General features: G+C 46.9%; 1 protein-coding gene across 1 annotated transcript; it reads left to right on the forward strand.

Moving 5' to 3' along the window:
- Positions 1-726: 726 nt before the first annotated feature.
- On the forward strand, positions 727-5,919 carry KLLN (killin, p53 regulated DNA replication inhibitor; the record flags this gene model as incomplete). Its single annotated transcript, XM_058698260.1, is given in 3 exon segments — positions 727-1,089; positions 1,092-1,312; positions 1,314-5,919. Coding segments are annotated over 3 exon segments (753 nt in total), but the record flags the coding sequence as incomplete, so codon positions are not given.
- Between the last annotated feature and the right edge of the window lie 7,639 nt (positions 5,920-13,558).

Here is a 13,558-nt window from a genome sequence, read left to right on the forward strand (position 1 = left end):
GCGGGCGCGACCGCGCCGGGGGAGGGAGGGACGCGGCGGGGCAGGGGCGGCAGCTCCGGGGGCGAGCGCCGGGCCCCCGGCCTGCGGGCGCCACTGAGCATGCCCAGTGCGAGCGCCCAGGGCTCGCTCGGGCTTGTGCGAGACGCCCGTCAGGAGCTGCACTTGCCGCGGCTGCTTCTGCAGCAGCGCGGGGCTGGGGGGGGGGGGGGGGGGGGGGCGGAGAGGGAGCGGGCGGTGGATGTAGAGGAGGGGGAGATGAGCCGAGCCTCGGCCTGAGCCCACAAACCCGGCGGGGACAGGGACGGCCGTAGGTGGAAGCTCCGGGTGCGTGGAGGGGTGTCACTGACTGGGGCCTGAGGTTACCTGTGCACAGGTGGGGAGGACCAGGTGACCCGCGCTGGTGGGGGTACAGGGAAACGAAGGCACGGCCCCTGCCGCGAGGGCACCCCTCCCCCCTGCCACCGCCCCCAGACCTCCCCGGCTCGGCCTTGCAGCCTCATCCTCCTTTTGCACCGCTGCCGGATCACGGTCGCTCGGGGCGACCCGCCTGCAGCAGCCTTTGCCGAGAAACCCTCCCTCCTTGTCCGCCCCCCACCCGTGTTCTCCAGGTGTCAGTCTCAGCACAAAGAACAACCCCCTATTGTGTCTCCGTGTGTATCACCTCATCCGGCTCCCTCTCACCGCCCCACCTCCCGCTTCCCCGGCAGCTCGGCTCCTTCACCCTAAAAACGAGAGCTGGCAATCGAGCGCGCTGTGTGGGAGCACATCTCTCCCGAATTTCTAGGTCCCCAAGGACCACTGCCCGCGTGGACCAAAAGAGGACCCGGGAGGAGGGGACCCAACCCACAGCCCCCCGCATTGCCCCCTGGAGGGCTGAGCATCCCTCCCCTCGGGGCTCCAGCTAGGTTCTCCACGACGGGCTCGGGGCTCGGGGACTGCCTCGCCCCGCCCCTTTCGGGCCGCTGTGAAAACCCGGCCGGATGGATCGCCGAGGGCCGGCTTCCGCGCTCGCCCCAGCCGGGCTGCGCAGCCTGGCGGCCGGGGCTGCCCGGGCCCGAGTGTGAAATACGGGACGGTAGGAAGCGGCAGCCCCTGCGAGTGGGCGGGGCCGAGGAGACCTAGGAGGGTTCAAAAGGAGGTGGAGGGATACGCGGGCCGCGGTCGGAACTACTTTCAGGAGGAGGTCACGTGTGTTCCTAGTTGGGGAACTTTCCAAATTCCCACTCCCCTATGATGGCTTGGGAGGCAAGTGCTTCGCCTCCTTCGCGCGGGGTGCTCCTGCCTGGTCCCGGTAGCGGGACCCCGAGCCTCCGGGTCGCCGCGGAAGAGCAGGCTCAGACGGGCCTCCGGCCCAAGCACGGTCGGTGCTGGCGCCTGGGAAGCTGGTTACACAAGCACCCACATTCAAGCATGTGCCCCCGCCTCCCCGCACCGCTGGCCGCGGTCGCCGATTCTCGCAGACCACCGAGGGAGAGCTCCTGAGCCGGTCCCACCCTTCGCGTGCTACCTGCCCAGGAAGCTAAAGGGCCAAGACCCGAGATCGGAGCTCCGGGTCGGCCAACACTGCGCGTTCCCAACCGTGGGAGAACGGGCTGGGCCCCTGGGGTCTGGCATCTCCCTCGCTAGCGCCCTGCCCCTTAGGGCGAACCCTTCCGCGCTGTGCTCACAGGGCAAAAGGGTATCTGCTGCAGCAGCCCGCTGCTTGAATTCACCAGTGTTGCAACAAACTTCCAGTCACTACCCCAGAGCTGGTGAGCGCGCCCCACCTACTGTAGACTCAGCCGAGTGACTTATCTGGTCCGAGAACCTAGTCAATGGCCGTCAGCCCAGAACAAACCTGTCAAGTCTGCCTACAGCCCCGATTGGTTGACCTGTCCCCGTGAGAGAGCTGGTTCAGAAATTCTGAGAACTGGAGCGCATTGCCCTGACACTGATCAGCTGCAAAGTGAGTTGTCCGGTTTCTGCTTGAAGAGAATGAGCACCCCATCAACAAGAATCTAGGAATTTCTTCCTTTTCCTTCCCCTGGGAAGTAGAACTCAAGCAGACAGTTGAGTCCAAAGTATCGGAGTTGAAACCTAGGCTGAGGCGCTGGATCGTTTTTCTTTTCTTTTTTTTTTTTTTTCTTTCTTTTTAAAAATCTGGGAGAATGGAACCAATTTGCATGTGTATTGCAGTAATTGTGAGTAGGTGCCTAGGAAGGTCTAAAAGGATTTATTCGGTGTGGGAGAAAGAAGATTGCACATCACGGTTGCAGGCAGCCCCTTTAAGACTAGAAACCCCAAGAGAGCTTGCTTAGAAGCCACAGGCCATTACCTAATTCCAGGACTACTAATTAAACCAGGGATATTTACAGTGTTCTTACAGATCTCTGAGGCTCCATAACACTTTGCATTTATATACAACATCCTTTTAAGATAGCTCTGCAGGAGTTAGCAACCTGCTGAAGCTTCAGTGTGGATATTCATTGGAGGCTGTTTTCATGCATGGTCCTGGTCAGCTTGCAGGAGGTGGAGGCCACAAGTGGAAAAGGAAAGGGGGTGGGGTGGTAATCTGGAAAGAGTAGGAGAAAGGCCTCCGTTTGGTTTCCAAAAATGAAAATCCTGTCCACACCACCTAGGTTGAGCCGGAGATTTATTTTACAAATAACCAATGATAAGGAGTCCCTGATTTCTAGGTGTTTCACAAGATTGCAGGGTAAGAAACTGAGCTGTGTGTGCCCCCATTGAGTAGCAAATACCAGTTTGTGCGGAAAGGGAAAATGAGGAGGACGGTAAATGAAGGGAGATAGATTGGGAAGGGGTAAAATGCCCCACCTTTCTTTCTCTGGTTGCTGGTCTTGTCTCCAGAGTCCCTGCTGTTAGCGTGCCCTACTTTGCCCCTCCCCTGGAGCCTACCCTGTGTAAGGATTAGTCGCACAGCCTCTGCGAAGTTCTGAAATCCACTTCCTGGGAAGGAAATGGGTTCATTCCTGCCCCCTTAGGCCTGAGGAGAGAGGATGCTTTTCCATTCCCATGGCACAGAGTTATTCCAGAGCAGAGAGAGTGTGCACCACCAGCACCAAAGTGTTGGAATGTAAGACTGGCCCACGGCACTCCCACTAGCAGAGGGAAGAAAATGGGACCTGAGTTTGTTTGCTGCCTCTCTGCACATGCGGTCCCTCTACTTCTCTCTAGTGGTGAATGAAAGGATCACCGCTGTTGGCTGACATCTGGCCAGCCTGACGGCAATATCAGGTAGTTACTAGGAGTCACTGCATAAAAACCTCCACCCCTTCCCAGTGTTCATTAAATAGGCTCCTGAAGGAAATTTTGTTTTCGATTTTTATTTTCCTTCACGTCTTCCTTCTACCCAAGAGATCTCCTTACCCAAGTGGTAGAGCTGAAACCTCTAAATAGCTGACCCTGGCTTATAATATACAGAAAGCTTAAAATCTATATGTTGTTTTTCAACTTCAATTGCAAAGAGCTGCTTGGCTGTACAGATGTTACAATACATTGGTTTCCAGGCACTTCAGTTCTTTACCTGTCTGGATTCAGAATGCCTTAGGGAGAAACAGAAGCTTGTAACAAAGGGAGAATTATATAAAGCTTCAGGGAGACTGACTATGTAGACTAATTAGTAAACACGATAAACCAGCTTTAATTATAGTTTCTAACAGCTGATTCCAAAACTATATTGTTACTACACCCAAAGAATGTCCAAAGAAAATAGCTTTCTTATTTTCTTTGATAAATGAAATGACCAGCAACTTGATGTGGCTGATATAAATAGTTGATATGCTCTTTGTAGATTCCACTGCTAAAATGTCTTTTGTTGAACACTGATCGCTATAATGCCTTTAACATCTCCCACACAGTGACCTTTCAAATAGAGATCTAAATCAATGGCTTTAATTTTTTAAGCAATCTTTTCTATTTTTATTTGTTTTACCACGGTTTTCTGAATAGTACAGAATAGAAAATATAATAATTATAGCTTTGAATTTAAACCACCCTATTTTTGCAAGGGTCCAAGTCTTCTCCCCTTATTTCATTTATCCTCATTACAAATATTGCTGTTCTTTTAAATAAAGGCATTTTACCCAAGACAGTTCTCCAGAAGGCACTACAAGTAACCATATCCTAAAAAAGAATTTTCCATTCTTGTCCATAGGCTCTCCTGGAGCTCTTGCACATGGGTCTCCTTTCACATCGCAGTAGAGAGGTGTGCTAGATGAAATTCTCACTCTCACAGAAATGAGGGTGGGGCTGAGAATTCCTGAGAGAACCACAGAGCAGAAACAGGCACTCACTGTGTCCAAGTGGCATTCAGAAATTGTGACTCGGACCAGAGAGTGATGGGAAAGAAAAGCCCTAACATGATCAATCCGTTTTGACTGTTTTACTCTCCATCCTGGCCCTGGCTATTGGATATTCTGCCTTTAGTACTAACTCTAGCTGGAGTCCTATGGAACACATATTCTGCTTTTCAGCTCTGCCAATAATAGAAAAAGGTAACAATTTGTATGTACCGGCAGGTATCGGGGCATTTGCCAGGTGCTTTCCAGAGGGACCTTCTTTCATCTAGGCACAGGAGGGACATGGAGAAGGACTCAGGGGTGCCCCGTGCCTCACTCCTACCAGTCCTTCCCTTAAGAGCATCCTTGTGGCTTCTGAGGCATCACATTTTTTGAAAAACTAAGAGCACCTTTTTGAAAGATAAAATAAGTGGAGGCCTCTGAGTGGTTCAGTCTGTTAAGCATCTGGCTTCAGCCTGGGTCTTGATCTCACGGTTCGTGAGTTCGAGCCCTGCATTGGGCTCTACGCTGGCATCTCAGAGGCTGGAGCCTGCTTCGGGTTCTGTGTCTCCCTCTCTCTCTTCCCCTCCCCTGTTTGTCTCTGTCTCTTAAAAATAAATAAATGGTAAAGAAATTTTTCTGAAAGATAAAATGAGACAAACTCTGTTTAAAGTATCTTTTTTTGTCTTTTTCATGGTATGGCATCTTTTATCTCCATTCATCCATTTAATTATCCAGTCAACCAATATTTGGGAGTCTGTTATGTGCTAGTTCTGTGCTAAGCTCTGTGGACAGAGCAATGACTGTGGGTGGCATATGAGCTCCAGCTTTTATGGAATTTAGTCTCCTTGAAAACCTGGCTTCTTTATCTGACACTGTTACAACCTCTTCACAGCCTGTGGAGTGAAGTGAAAGCAGTAGAAAAAAACCTGATATTTGATAACGGCTTTATTTACCTATTGCCGCGTTGCAAACCACCGTGAGCTTAGTGGCTTCAAAGAACCACCACCCCTTACTTTCTCACAATTCTACAATTTGGAAAGGCGCAGCTGGGCCGTTCCTCTGCCTTCCCATGCAGACAGTGTGGGGGAGGGGGCAGACGTGGGGGCCTTTAGCTGTGCATCTGGCTGGGGCTGGAATGGCCAAGACAGCTTCACCACCCCAGCTCCTTTATGCTTCTTTACAGGTTGGGTCCCAAAAGAGAAAGCAGAAGCTACAAGGCTTCCGAAAGCAGGGGGTTCGGAAGTCCCGGAACGTCACTTTCATGGCTCGCGGCCAGAGCAGGCCACAGGGCCAGCCCAGATGCCAGGGGACAGCAAAGAGACCACCTGGAATAGGAGGAATTATGGGCATTCATATTGGGACACACTCCCAACATAACAGTTCACACCCGCACACACCCCCACACGCTGACCTGCAAAATCCGCCCCGTCCCTCCCCGGAAATTGTCATTCTGCGTAGCGCCGGCTCTGAGGACACGCGCTAGGCCCAGGTGTGGATGAGGCATTTTGGATGCTGCTCCGCTTCTCTGGAGACCTGTGAGCTAAAAGGACCAGTTCTATTCACAGCGGACAGTGCTGAGATGGGGTAGGGTAACCATGACACGAACTCGTGTCTGAGGCTGGCAACAGGGCAGGCACGAAGCAACCGCCATCCATAGCAGTCCCCAAAGCCAGCCTAGCACTGGCAGCCTCACTCTGGGGACCCACACCTCCAGCAGGGTCTGGTTCTTCTCCCCGGGAGCCTCCCGGACCACCGTTCTGGGCTCCCTGCGCTCAGGGGCAGGCTGTGACCTCTGAGGCTTCCTTTTCCATAAGACACGGCCTGTCCTTTACAGTGGGACGGCTTCTCTCAGCCTGTGTCCTATCCATAGAAACTTGGGGAGCCCAGTGGCTCTTTTTTACATTTAAACTGTCTCTTCTTTGTTTAGGCCGGTGGTGGTTTTATCAATATAATTGTCATTAAAATGTTGTGGGTTTTCTAGGACTCTTATTGGAGTCTACTCCTTGCCCACAACAACTGTGCCCACAAAGCCACATCTATAATTCTTCCAAAAACAAACTTCTGCCTGCTTTGGGCCTTGTCAAGGAAGCTGCTGTTGGACTCCTCTGAAGATTCTTCTTAGAAGCCCTTCTGACTAGCTGAGAGGGTCTATGAGACAACATCTTAAAATGTTGACAGGCCTTAACATAAGAGTCTTGATTGGATCATTACCTGGAGGCCACATTTAACAGGCCCCCTGAGGCCATTTCTTACTTTGAGGCTATTGCTGACTCAAGAGAATCTCCTAGGCCCTGTGTATTTCCTCTACATTCTGCTTGAAAACTGAATAGTTCCTTTTTTAACACATCTCTCTCGTAACACCATCACACATCACTAAAAGCCAAATGATACTTTGAACACTCAGCATGAAAATCCCTGTTGCCAGATTTACAAGTTCATTAGGTACATTTTTCATCTTCTGTTTTACTGCACACAAGGACTACCAAATATTTTGCCACCATATAGCACCGTTTCTCCAGCCTCTAATACAATTTACTCACCACTCTCAGAGCCTCCACTAAGATCCTCCTTCCCAGACTAAGGAGATGATATCAACTAAATGCAAATGCAGGATCCTAGGTTGGATTCTGAAATGGAAAAAGAACATCACCAGAAAAGCTGGTGAAGTTCACTTAAGGTCTGTAGTTTATGTTAATTTCCTGCTTTGGGTAATTTATTATTATTAGGGCAGCACTCTGGTACACGAACTCTATCGTTTCTGCAACTTTTCTGTAAGTCTAAAATTGTTTCAAAATAAAAATGTTAAAGACGAAGTTAATTTAAAAAAAAAAAAAGAGAGAGAGACAGAGAGTTCCTTCATCCTTCATCACCTCCGCAATCTCTACCCAATGCCTTGTCCCAAAGCTGATGCCTCGTGTTTTCGATTTTTTGTTTTTAGATTTTTGTTTAGATTTTTGTTGTGCCAGCACCCAACTTTCAGACATCAATTTCTGTTATTTATTGTGCATAACACACTACCCCAAACTGTAGCAGCTTAAAAGAGCATCAACCATTTTCTTGCTCACCATTCTGCCATCTGGACAGAACATGACAGTGACAGCTTGTCTTTCCTTCATGGAGTGTCGGCTGGGGCAGCTTGACTTGGGCTAGAGGACCCAAGATGACTTGCACCACATGGCTGGTGGTTCAGCTGGAGTGCTGCAATGGCGAGGGGCTGGACCGATCTCCCTCCTGAGGGTCTCATCCTCTAGAGGCATCTGTCAGGCCTTTCTCTTCCGCAAGGCGGTCAGCCTTCTTCACATGAGGATCGTCTTCCAAGAAAGCAAAACCTGAAATTGCCAGGCATACACCAGAACTGTAACAGCATCACCATTAGCCTGTAAGAGACTGTCACCATTACAGGAAGAAGAAGAGGCTCTACCTCTGAGTTGTAAGCACGTACAGAAGTGGAGAAATCACTGGTGGTCACCTCCCACCATGACCCCAGCACACTCCCCTAGAAAGGACTCCTCCAAACACACGATCCTCCGTGCTCAATTCTTTCTAGAACCTCTACCTGTTAGGAATCGCTATCAGCTATTTGATCAGCAATGGAGTGCTTTCTGTTTGTTATCGATCTTGCTCCTTAACCCTACAGTGTCTTCATTTGCTCTCTCATGTAGTTTACATGCATAATTCTCCAGTAGGATTAATATGTGCCGCAAAAATATTCATCAATATTTAGTGATAAAACAGAAGTGATAATACATATACAGGTATTTGTGTACATCCATAGAAAACATCTGAAGGAATAAACAAGAGAGAAAATAATACGGGTTATCTCTAATGACAGGATGGGGAGGGAGGAGAATTCCTCTTTCCATTTCTTTCTGTATGGGTTGACGGTTCTTTACAATGATCATTTAGTGTTTTCATAAGGTAAAAAAGTGATCTCATCCAACAGAATGAAGTCTAACAATACAACAAATGTCTATTGTCAGAAGAATATCAAATAAACCAGGGAGACAGCTCAATTCTGATTTCCATTTTTAAATAAATAAGCACACTAAGAAAGTTCTAGAATTTATGCCTAAACGCCTATTTGGTATCTGCTGCACCACAGAAATACATGAGAATATCTGTCATGAGTGTTGTCTAGTGTGGTAGACGTGGGTAGACCCCAAATACCCTCTCTCCCTAGATCAACTGCCTCCACTGACTCTTTGTGCTACTTAACAACTTTTCCTGCTCAAAGAAAATATCAGAAACAATCATCTGGTATCACAGTACAACTATTATTTAAGGCAGTGGCAAACCGCTTTATAATCCCAGAGTATGAGAGCTAGAAGACGCCTCAAAGTCTCTTGGTCCACCAATCCCATTTTACAAGGGGTTTTTAGGCCCAGATTACATAGCTACTCAATGAGGGACGTGGGATGGCAGCCTGGGAAAATTCCTGCTACTCCATCCGTGATTAAGGATGGGAAGAAAACTTCACTTTTATAAACACCTAAAGAAGTTAATTAGAGAGAAATTTGGTTTAGAGATACTTTTAATAGTATTTTGAAGCCTTGGGCAGGGGTGAATGAAGAGAAGGGAAGGCTGCCTAAGGAGGGACGATAAGTAGGGTGGAGGATAGGGGAAGACAGGGATGAGTGAACAATACGATTTCTGAGGCTCACTGGCTTGCCCTTAGGTGGGGCAATTAATTAGATCAGGAGATGAAGGCTTTAAAGATCAAACGTGAAAACGTGAGTTGTTCCATGTTGCTAATTTGCTTCTCCTCCTCAGTGCTAAGATCACTGGGAGAGTACCTCCCAAGCGACGATGTAAAAGAGGCAGCCGTTACATATGGACTGAAAAAAAGGAAGGGGACCTTGCTCTAGAAAGGAAGGGAACGCCAAGAGGCGGGAATAGAGCGAACAGCGCCACCTGCTGAAGGGCCGGAGTCGGTGTAAATGGCGCACCGCGCAGTCGTGGGCGGGGTGGGGGGGTGGCGGGGAGGGGGGGGTGTCCTTCGCAGGGCCCAGAACCAGATGATGGATCTATTTGCCGTCTGAACAGGTCATTGTAGAGAGAAAGTTTAATTCTGGATCTCACCAGGCCACTTTGCGCCAGAGAAAGGTCAGCTGGTTCCTGGCAGGAAAGTAAGAGAGTACTGCGTCTCTGCTTGCCTCTCTTCCACGAATATTTATGCCTGTTAGTTCTGAACTTTCCCCCAAGACCGAAACCTCAAAATAATAAAATATACTCTGCTGAGACCAGACAAAAGGGACATGAGAAGAAGGAGCAATACGAAGACGTTTATTCAACTAACACGTTCACGTGGTTATGAATTCCTAGTGACCCACTAAATACCCTTCCCCAGATAAGTGCCTTTCTTCTTTTACACTTCCCATTTTTTCCTCTTTAAAAAAAATTTTTTTTAAGTGATCTCTGCACCCAATACTGTAACCCACAACCAAGAGATCAAGAGTGGCACCCCTTCCTCTTGTACAAACACACGTACATGGAGAAGGCTGGGAAAGGTGCTGATCCTTTGTGGACAGCCTCAGTTTCCCACACTACGATGCACTGAATGTCTGTGTCCTCCCCAAAACCTTGGGTTGAAACTAACCCAAGGTCATGGTATTAGCAGGTAGGCCTTTGGGAAGTGACTGGGTCCGAAGGAGGGGAGCCCTCACCAATGGGATCAGTGCCCTTAGGAAAGAGGCCTGCCAGAGCGCCCTCCCCTTCCGCCACCCAGGTGAGGTTCCCGGTGGAAGACAGCCCCCCATGAATCAGGAAGCACGCCCACACCAGGCTGAACCTGACCCTGCAGGCAGCCTCATCGCGGACGTTCAGCTTCCCAATCTGTGAGAAGTAAACTTCCACTGCTGAGAAGCCACCCAGGACGCGGTATTCAGTTACCGCAGCCCAAATGGACCGAGTCACCCTCTTCCTCCCGTCCTTCCCCCCTCCTTGCCCTGCCCTCTTTCTTGCCATTCTCCTCCCTCCTAGTCCCATTTTCCTCATACATTTCAAGGTACCTGTACATTTCCACGTTCCCCTGATTAATACACTGGCACGGCCGGGAGACAGGTGGGAAGGTGACGTCTGCCGTGCTGCCAGGGCCCACACGGCTCCAAGGGCCGTACCTCCCACGGCACATGATACTACTGCCTCATGCCTTTGGATTTTCAGCCACAGGAATACAGACAGTACCCTTAATTTCATTGTTTCCACCTAACCTAGCAGCCCAATGGCGGGGGGCACTAATTTCCCTGGTTCCACTTCGTGACAAAATATAGCAGTTCTAGATCCTATGCTTCACAGCCTTCTTGTTAACGCGTTTTAGGATTAAGAAGTTCGAAAGGTACTCTCATTGTGATTTAGATTTTTCTATCTTGTAGCAACTTCAGAAAGAATACCATAGAAACACCTAATGTTGTCAGACCTAACCCAGAAGGGAAATTTTATCTTTTCTAAAAACAACAGATAAACAGTTTTCTTTGGTAGATTTTTGCTAATTAATTGTACTTAAATATGTTGCATTTTTTAGAAGATGTACAGGTTTTACATTTCAGGAAACTCTAGAGGAAAAGGGAGTTCATAAGAAAAAGGTCTAAGAAGAAAACAAACAAACAGATCCTTATTTACTTAGCTCTGAGACTGAAGTCTTATGTGAAAGTTCTTTCCTGGATGTAGTACCTTTGCCCTGGCTGTCTCCCAGAGTGAGGTCCCGGGCTCCTGGCTGCTAGAGCTCATGGGACCACCCCCTTCCTAGGCCACCTGTTGAACTAAGTAGAAGAGAGGCCTTAATTAAGATGTACCTTATGACTAATGCGTTCTTGTGGGCTTGCTGTTAAACGTTTTATTCTTTTATTATTAGGTCTTTATAAAGATTTTTAAAATAACTTGTAACTGCAAAATAAGACTGTCTGCATTTCAAATCCTGTTTATTTTACAATGTGGAGGCATTTGTCCTATTAACTGGGCAGCCTTTCCTTATGATGTGAATCTGGCACATTAAATCTTCTGTTTTAAAGTAGAATTCTCCTGCCTGAGGACGGCCATCATTCTATTTTCAAAATGTACTGTCCCTTTTAATAATATCCAGAAATTAGCCAACCAGAAAATTTTGCCCTAAGAATAGGCTATGTTACCTTGGTGGCTTACTTGACTTGGGTTTGCTGTGAGATGCTAGGTCAAGCCATCCTGACCTCCAGTTCTCCCAAAATGCACAAAATATTTTTAATAACCTTCTCCACTAGACATCTGTTTATTTTGCAATGAACAATTAAAGGCATTTCTGCTTCAGGGCACAGAGCGCAAACCAAGTACAGTGCTGTTTTTGTCCCACCTCAGTTGATGTAGAATAAGGACGCCCTTTAAAAGAAAGAAAGTTATGAATAAAAATAGGGTGTCACAAAGCAAATCATAGAAACGGATGAAGAGTCTCATCGAACTCTGGTGCGTACCACTCGTCGGCCACCAGCTGTTTGAATCCAATGACCATGGGATTTTCCTAAAGTTAGAAAACTCCTTTGACTCACATATGGGGACCTTCAGAGGGGACTTCTCCTGAATCCTTGGGAGGCAGAGCCATGTCCTCAGCGATGTGGGTTCGATGAACCGGCCACACAGCTTAAGAGATAGCAATTCCGGTGCTGGGTATCAACCTCAGAGTAGGAGCTTCAAACTAGAGAACGGAGGCCCGCAGCCAGTTTTCAGCGGGTAATTCCAGACCTTTATCTTCCATGTACACTGGGCCTACAGCTGAACTCCCTGAGAACCAGCGTAGTTAGGTGGCCCCCGTGGTTCCTAGTCCCTACCTCCCCTTCATAGAGGCCCTTTCTCCACTTTAAAACAGAAAGGGATACCGGTCTCCATGTGAATGCTAAACGATATATTGCCCCAAAGGCAAAAACCTGAAAGGAGCTAGAGATAACCTGAAACAATGATATTAATGTTGAGAAGCTGAATTTACCGACTAACAAACAAACACTTTTGAATGTTAGCCTAACATTACCTGTTTCCTAGTGAACTGACAGAAGACCCGTGCAAAGTGTTCACTGATAAATCGTTAAAAATAAGACCACTAAGTGATGTGTGGCATATAATTTGGAAAGCTTTCAAATAAATGAGCAACGTCACCTACACAATTTATTCCAATGGCCATCTACTTATTTATGTGAACAATATTCCTCAGTGTTTACAATATGAAAAGCAAAACCTGGGGATAAACTGATGCTGACCCTGTCTCCTTCTAGAAATAATTAAAATTCATTCATGATCTACAAATGAATTTCTTAGTGGGGGATGGGCCAGATGGGTGAGTGGCATTAAGGAGGGCACTTGTGATGAGCAGTGGGTGCCATATGTAAGTGATGAATCACTGGGCTCTACTCCTGAAACCAATATTGCATAATATTCTACTCCGGAAACCAATATAACTAACTAGAAGTTAAATAAACACTTGAAACTAACTAACTAAATAGATAAATACATAAATAAACAAATGTAAATAAAAGCATTGCACAAATAGGCATATTTAGAATCTTCTCAGGAGATGAAATGGTAAACTTTGGCCTCAGAAAAATAAATACATCAATTAATTAATTAGTTAGTTGGTTAATTAATTAATCAGAAGAAGGAAAAAATCAATTTTTAAAGCTCTGTTAACTTATGTTTAATAATTATTAACCTTTAAAAGCACTTTATTGTAGGGAGGGGGACAAAACATAAGAGACTTAAATATGGAGAACAAACAGAGGGTTACTAGAGGGATTGTGGGAGGGAGGATGGGCTAAATGGGTAAGAGGCATTAAGGAATCTATTCCTGAAATCATTGTTGCACTCTATGCTAACTAATTTGGATGTAAATTTAAAAAAATTAAATAAAATAAAATCAAAGCACTTCACTGGTCAAATATGAACTAAAAATAATGATGATTCAGAAAAAACCTTAACCATTAGGAGTATTATGGTCAAGGAAAGTTAATGTAATTTAATTTAAAATTTATATATACATTGTGTTGTAGGGAAATATGGTAAGTGACCAATAAAAAACATTCACATATAATGTGTAATACATTCAGATAAAAATCTGTAGAATTTTAGCAGTAGAAAGAAAATTCAAGCGCAGAAAGAAAAAGAAGTGATGTAAAATTTCCCACTGTAAGAGACCTTGTTCATACTGTTAACATTTGATGGATAATAGTGAGTATCAAATCACTCAACTGGAGTATTTACACTCAACTGGATACACTGAAGAATCCCACTTTTAAATGCTAATGTTTACATCACAAGGAAATTAA

This window comes from Neofelis nebulosa, chromosome 13 (assembly GCF_028018385.1).
Source record: "Neofelis nebulosa isolate mNeoNeb1 chromosome 13, mNeoNeb1.pri, whole genome shotgun sequence".
NCBI classification, from domain to species: domain Eukaryota; kingdom Metazoa; phylum Chordata; class Mammalia; order Carnivora; family Felidae; genus Neofelis; species Neofelis nebulosa.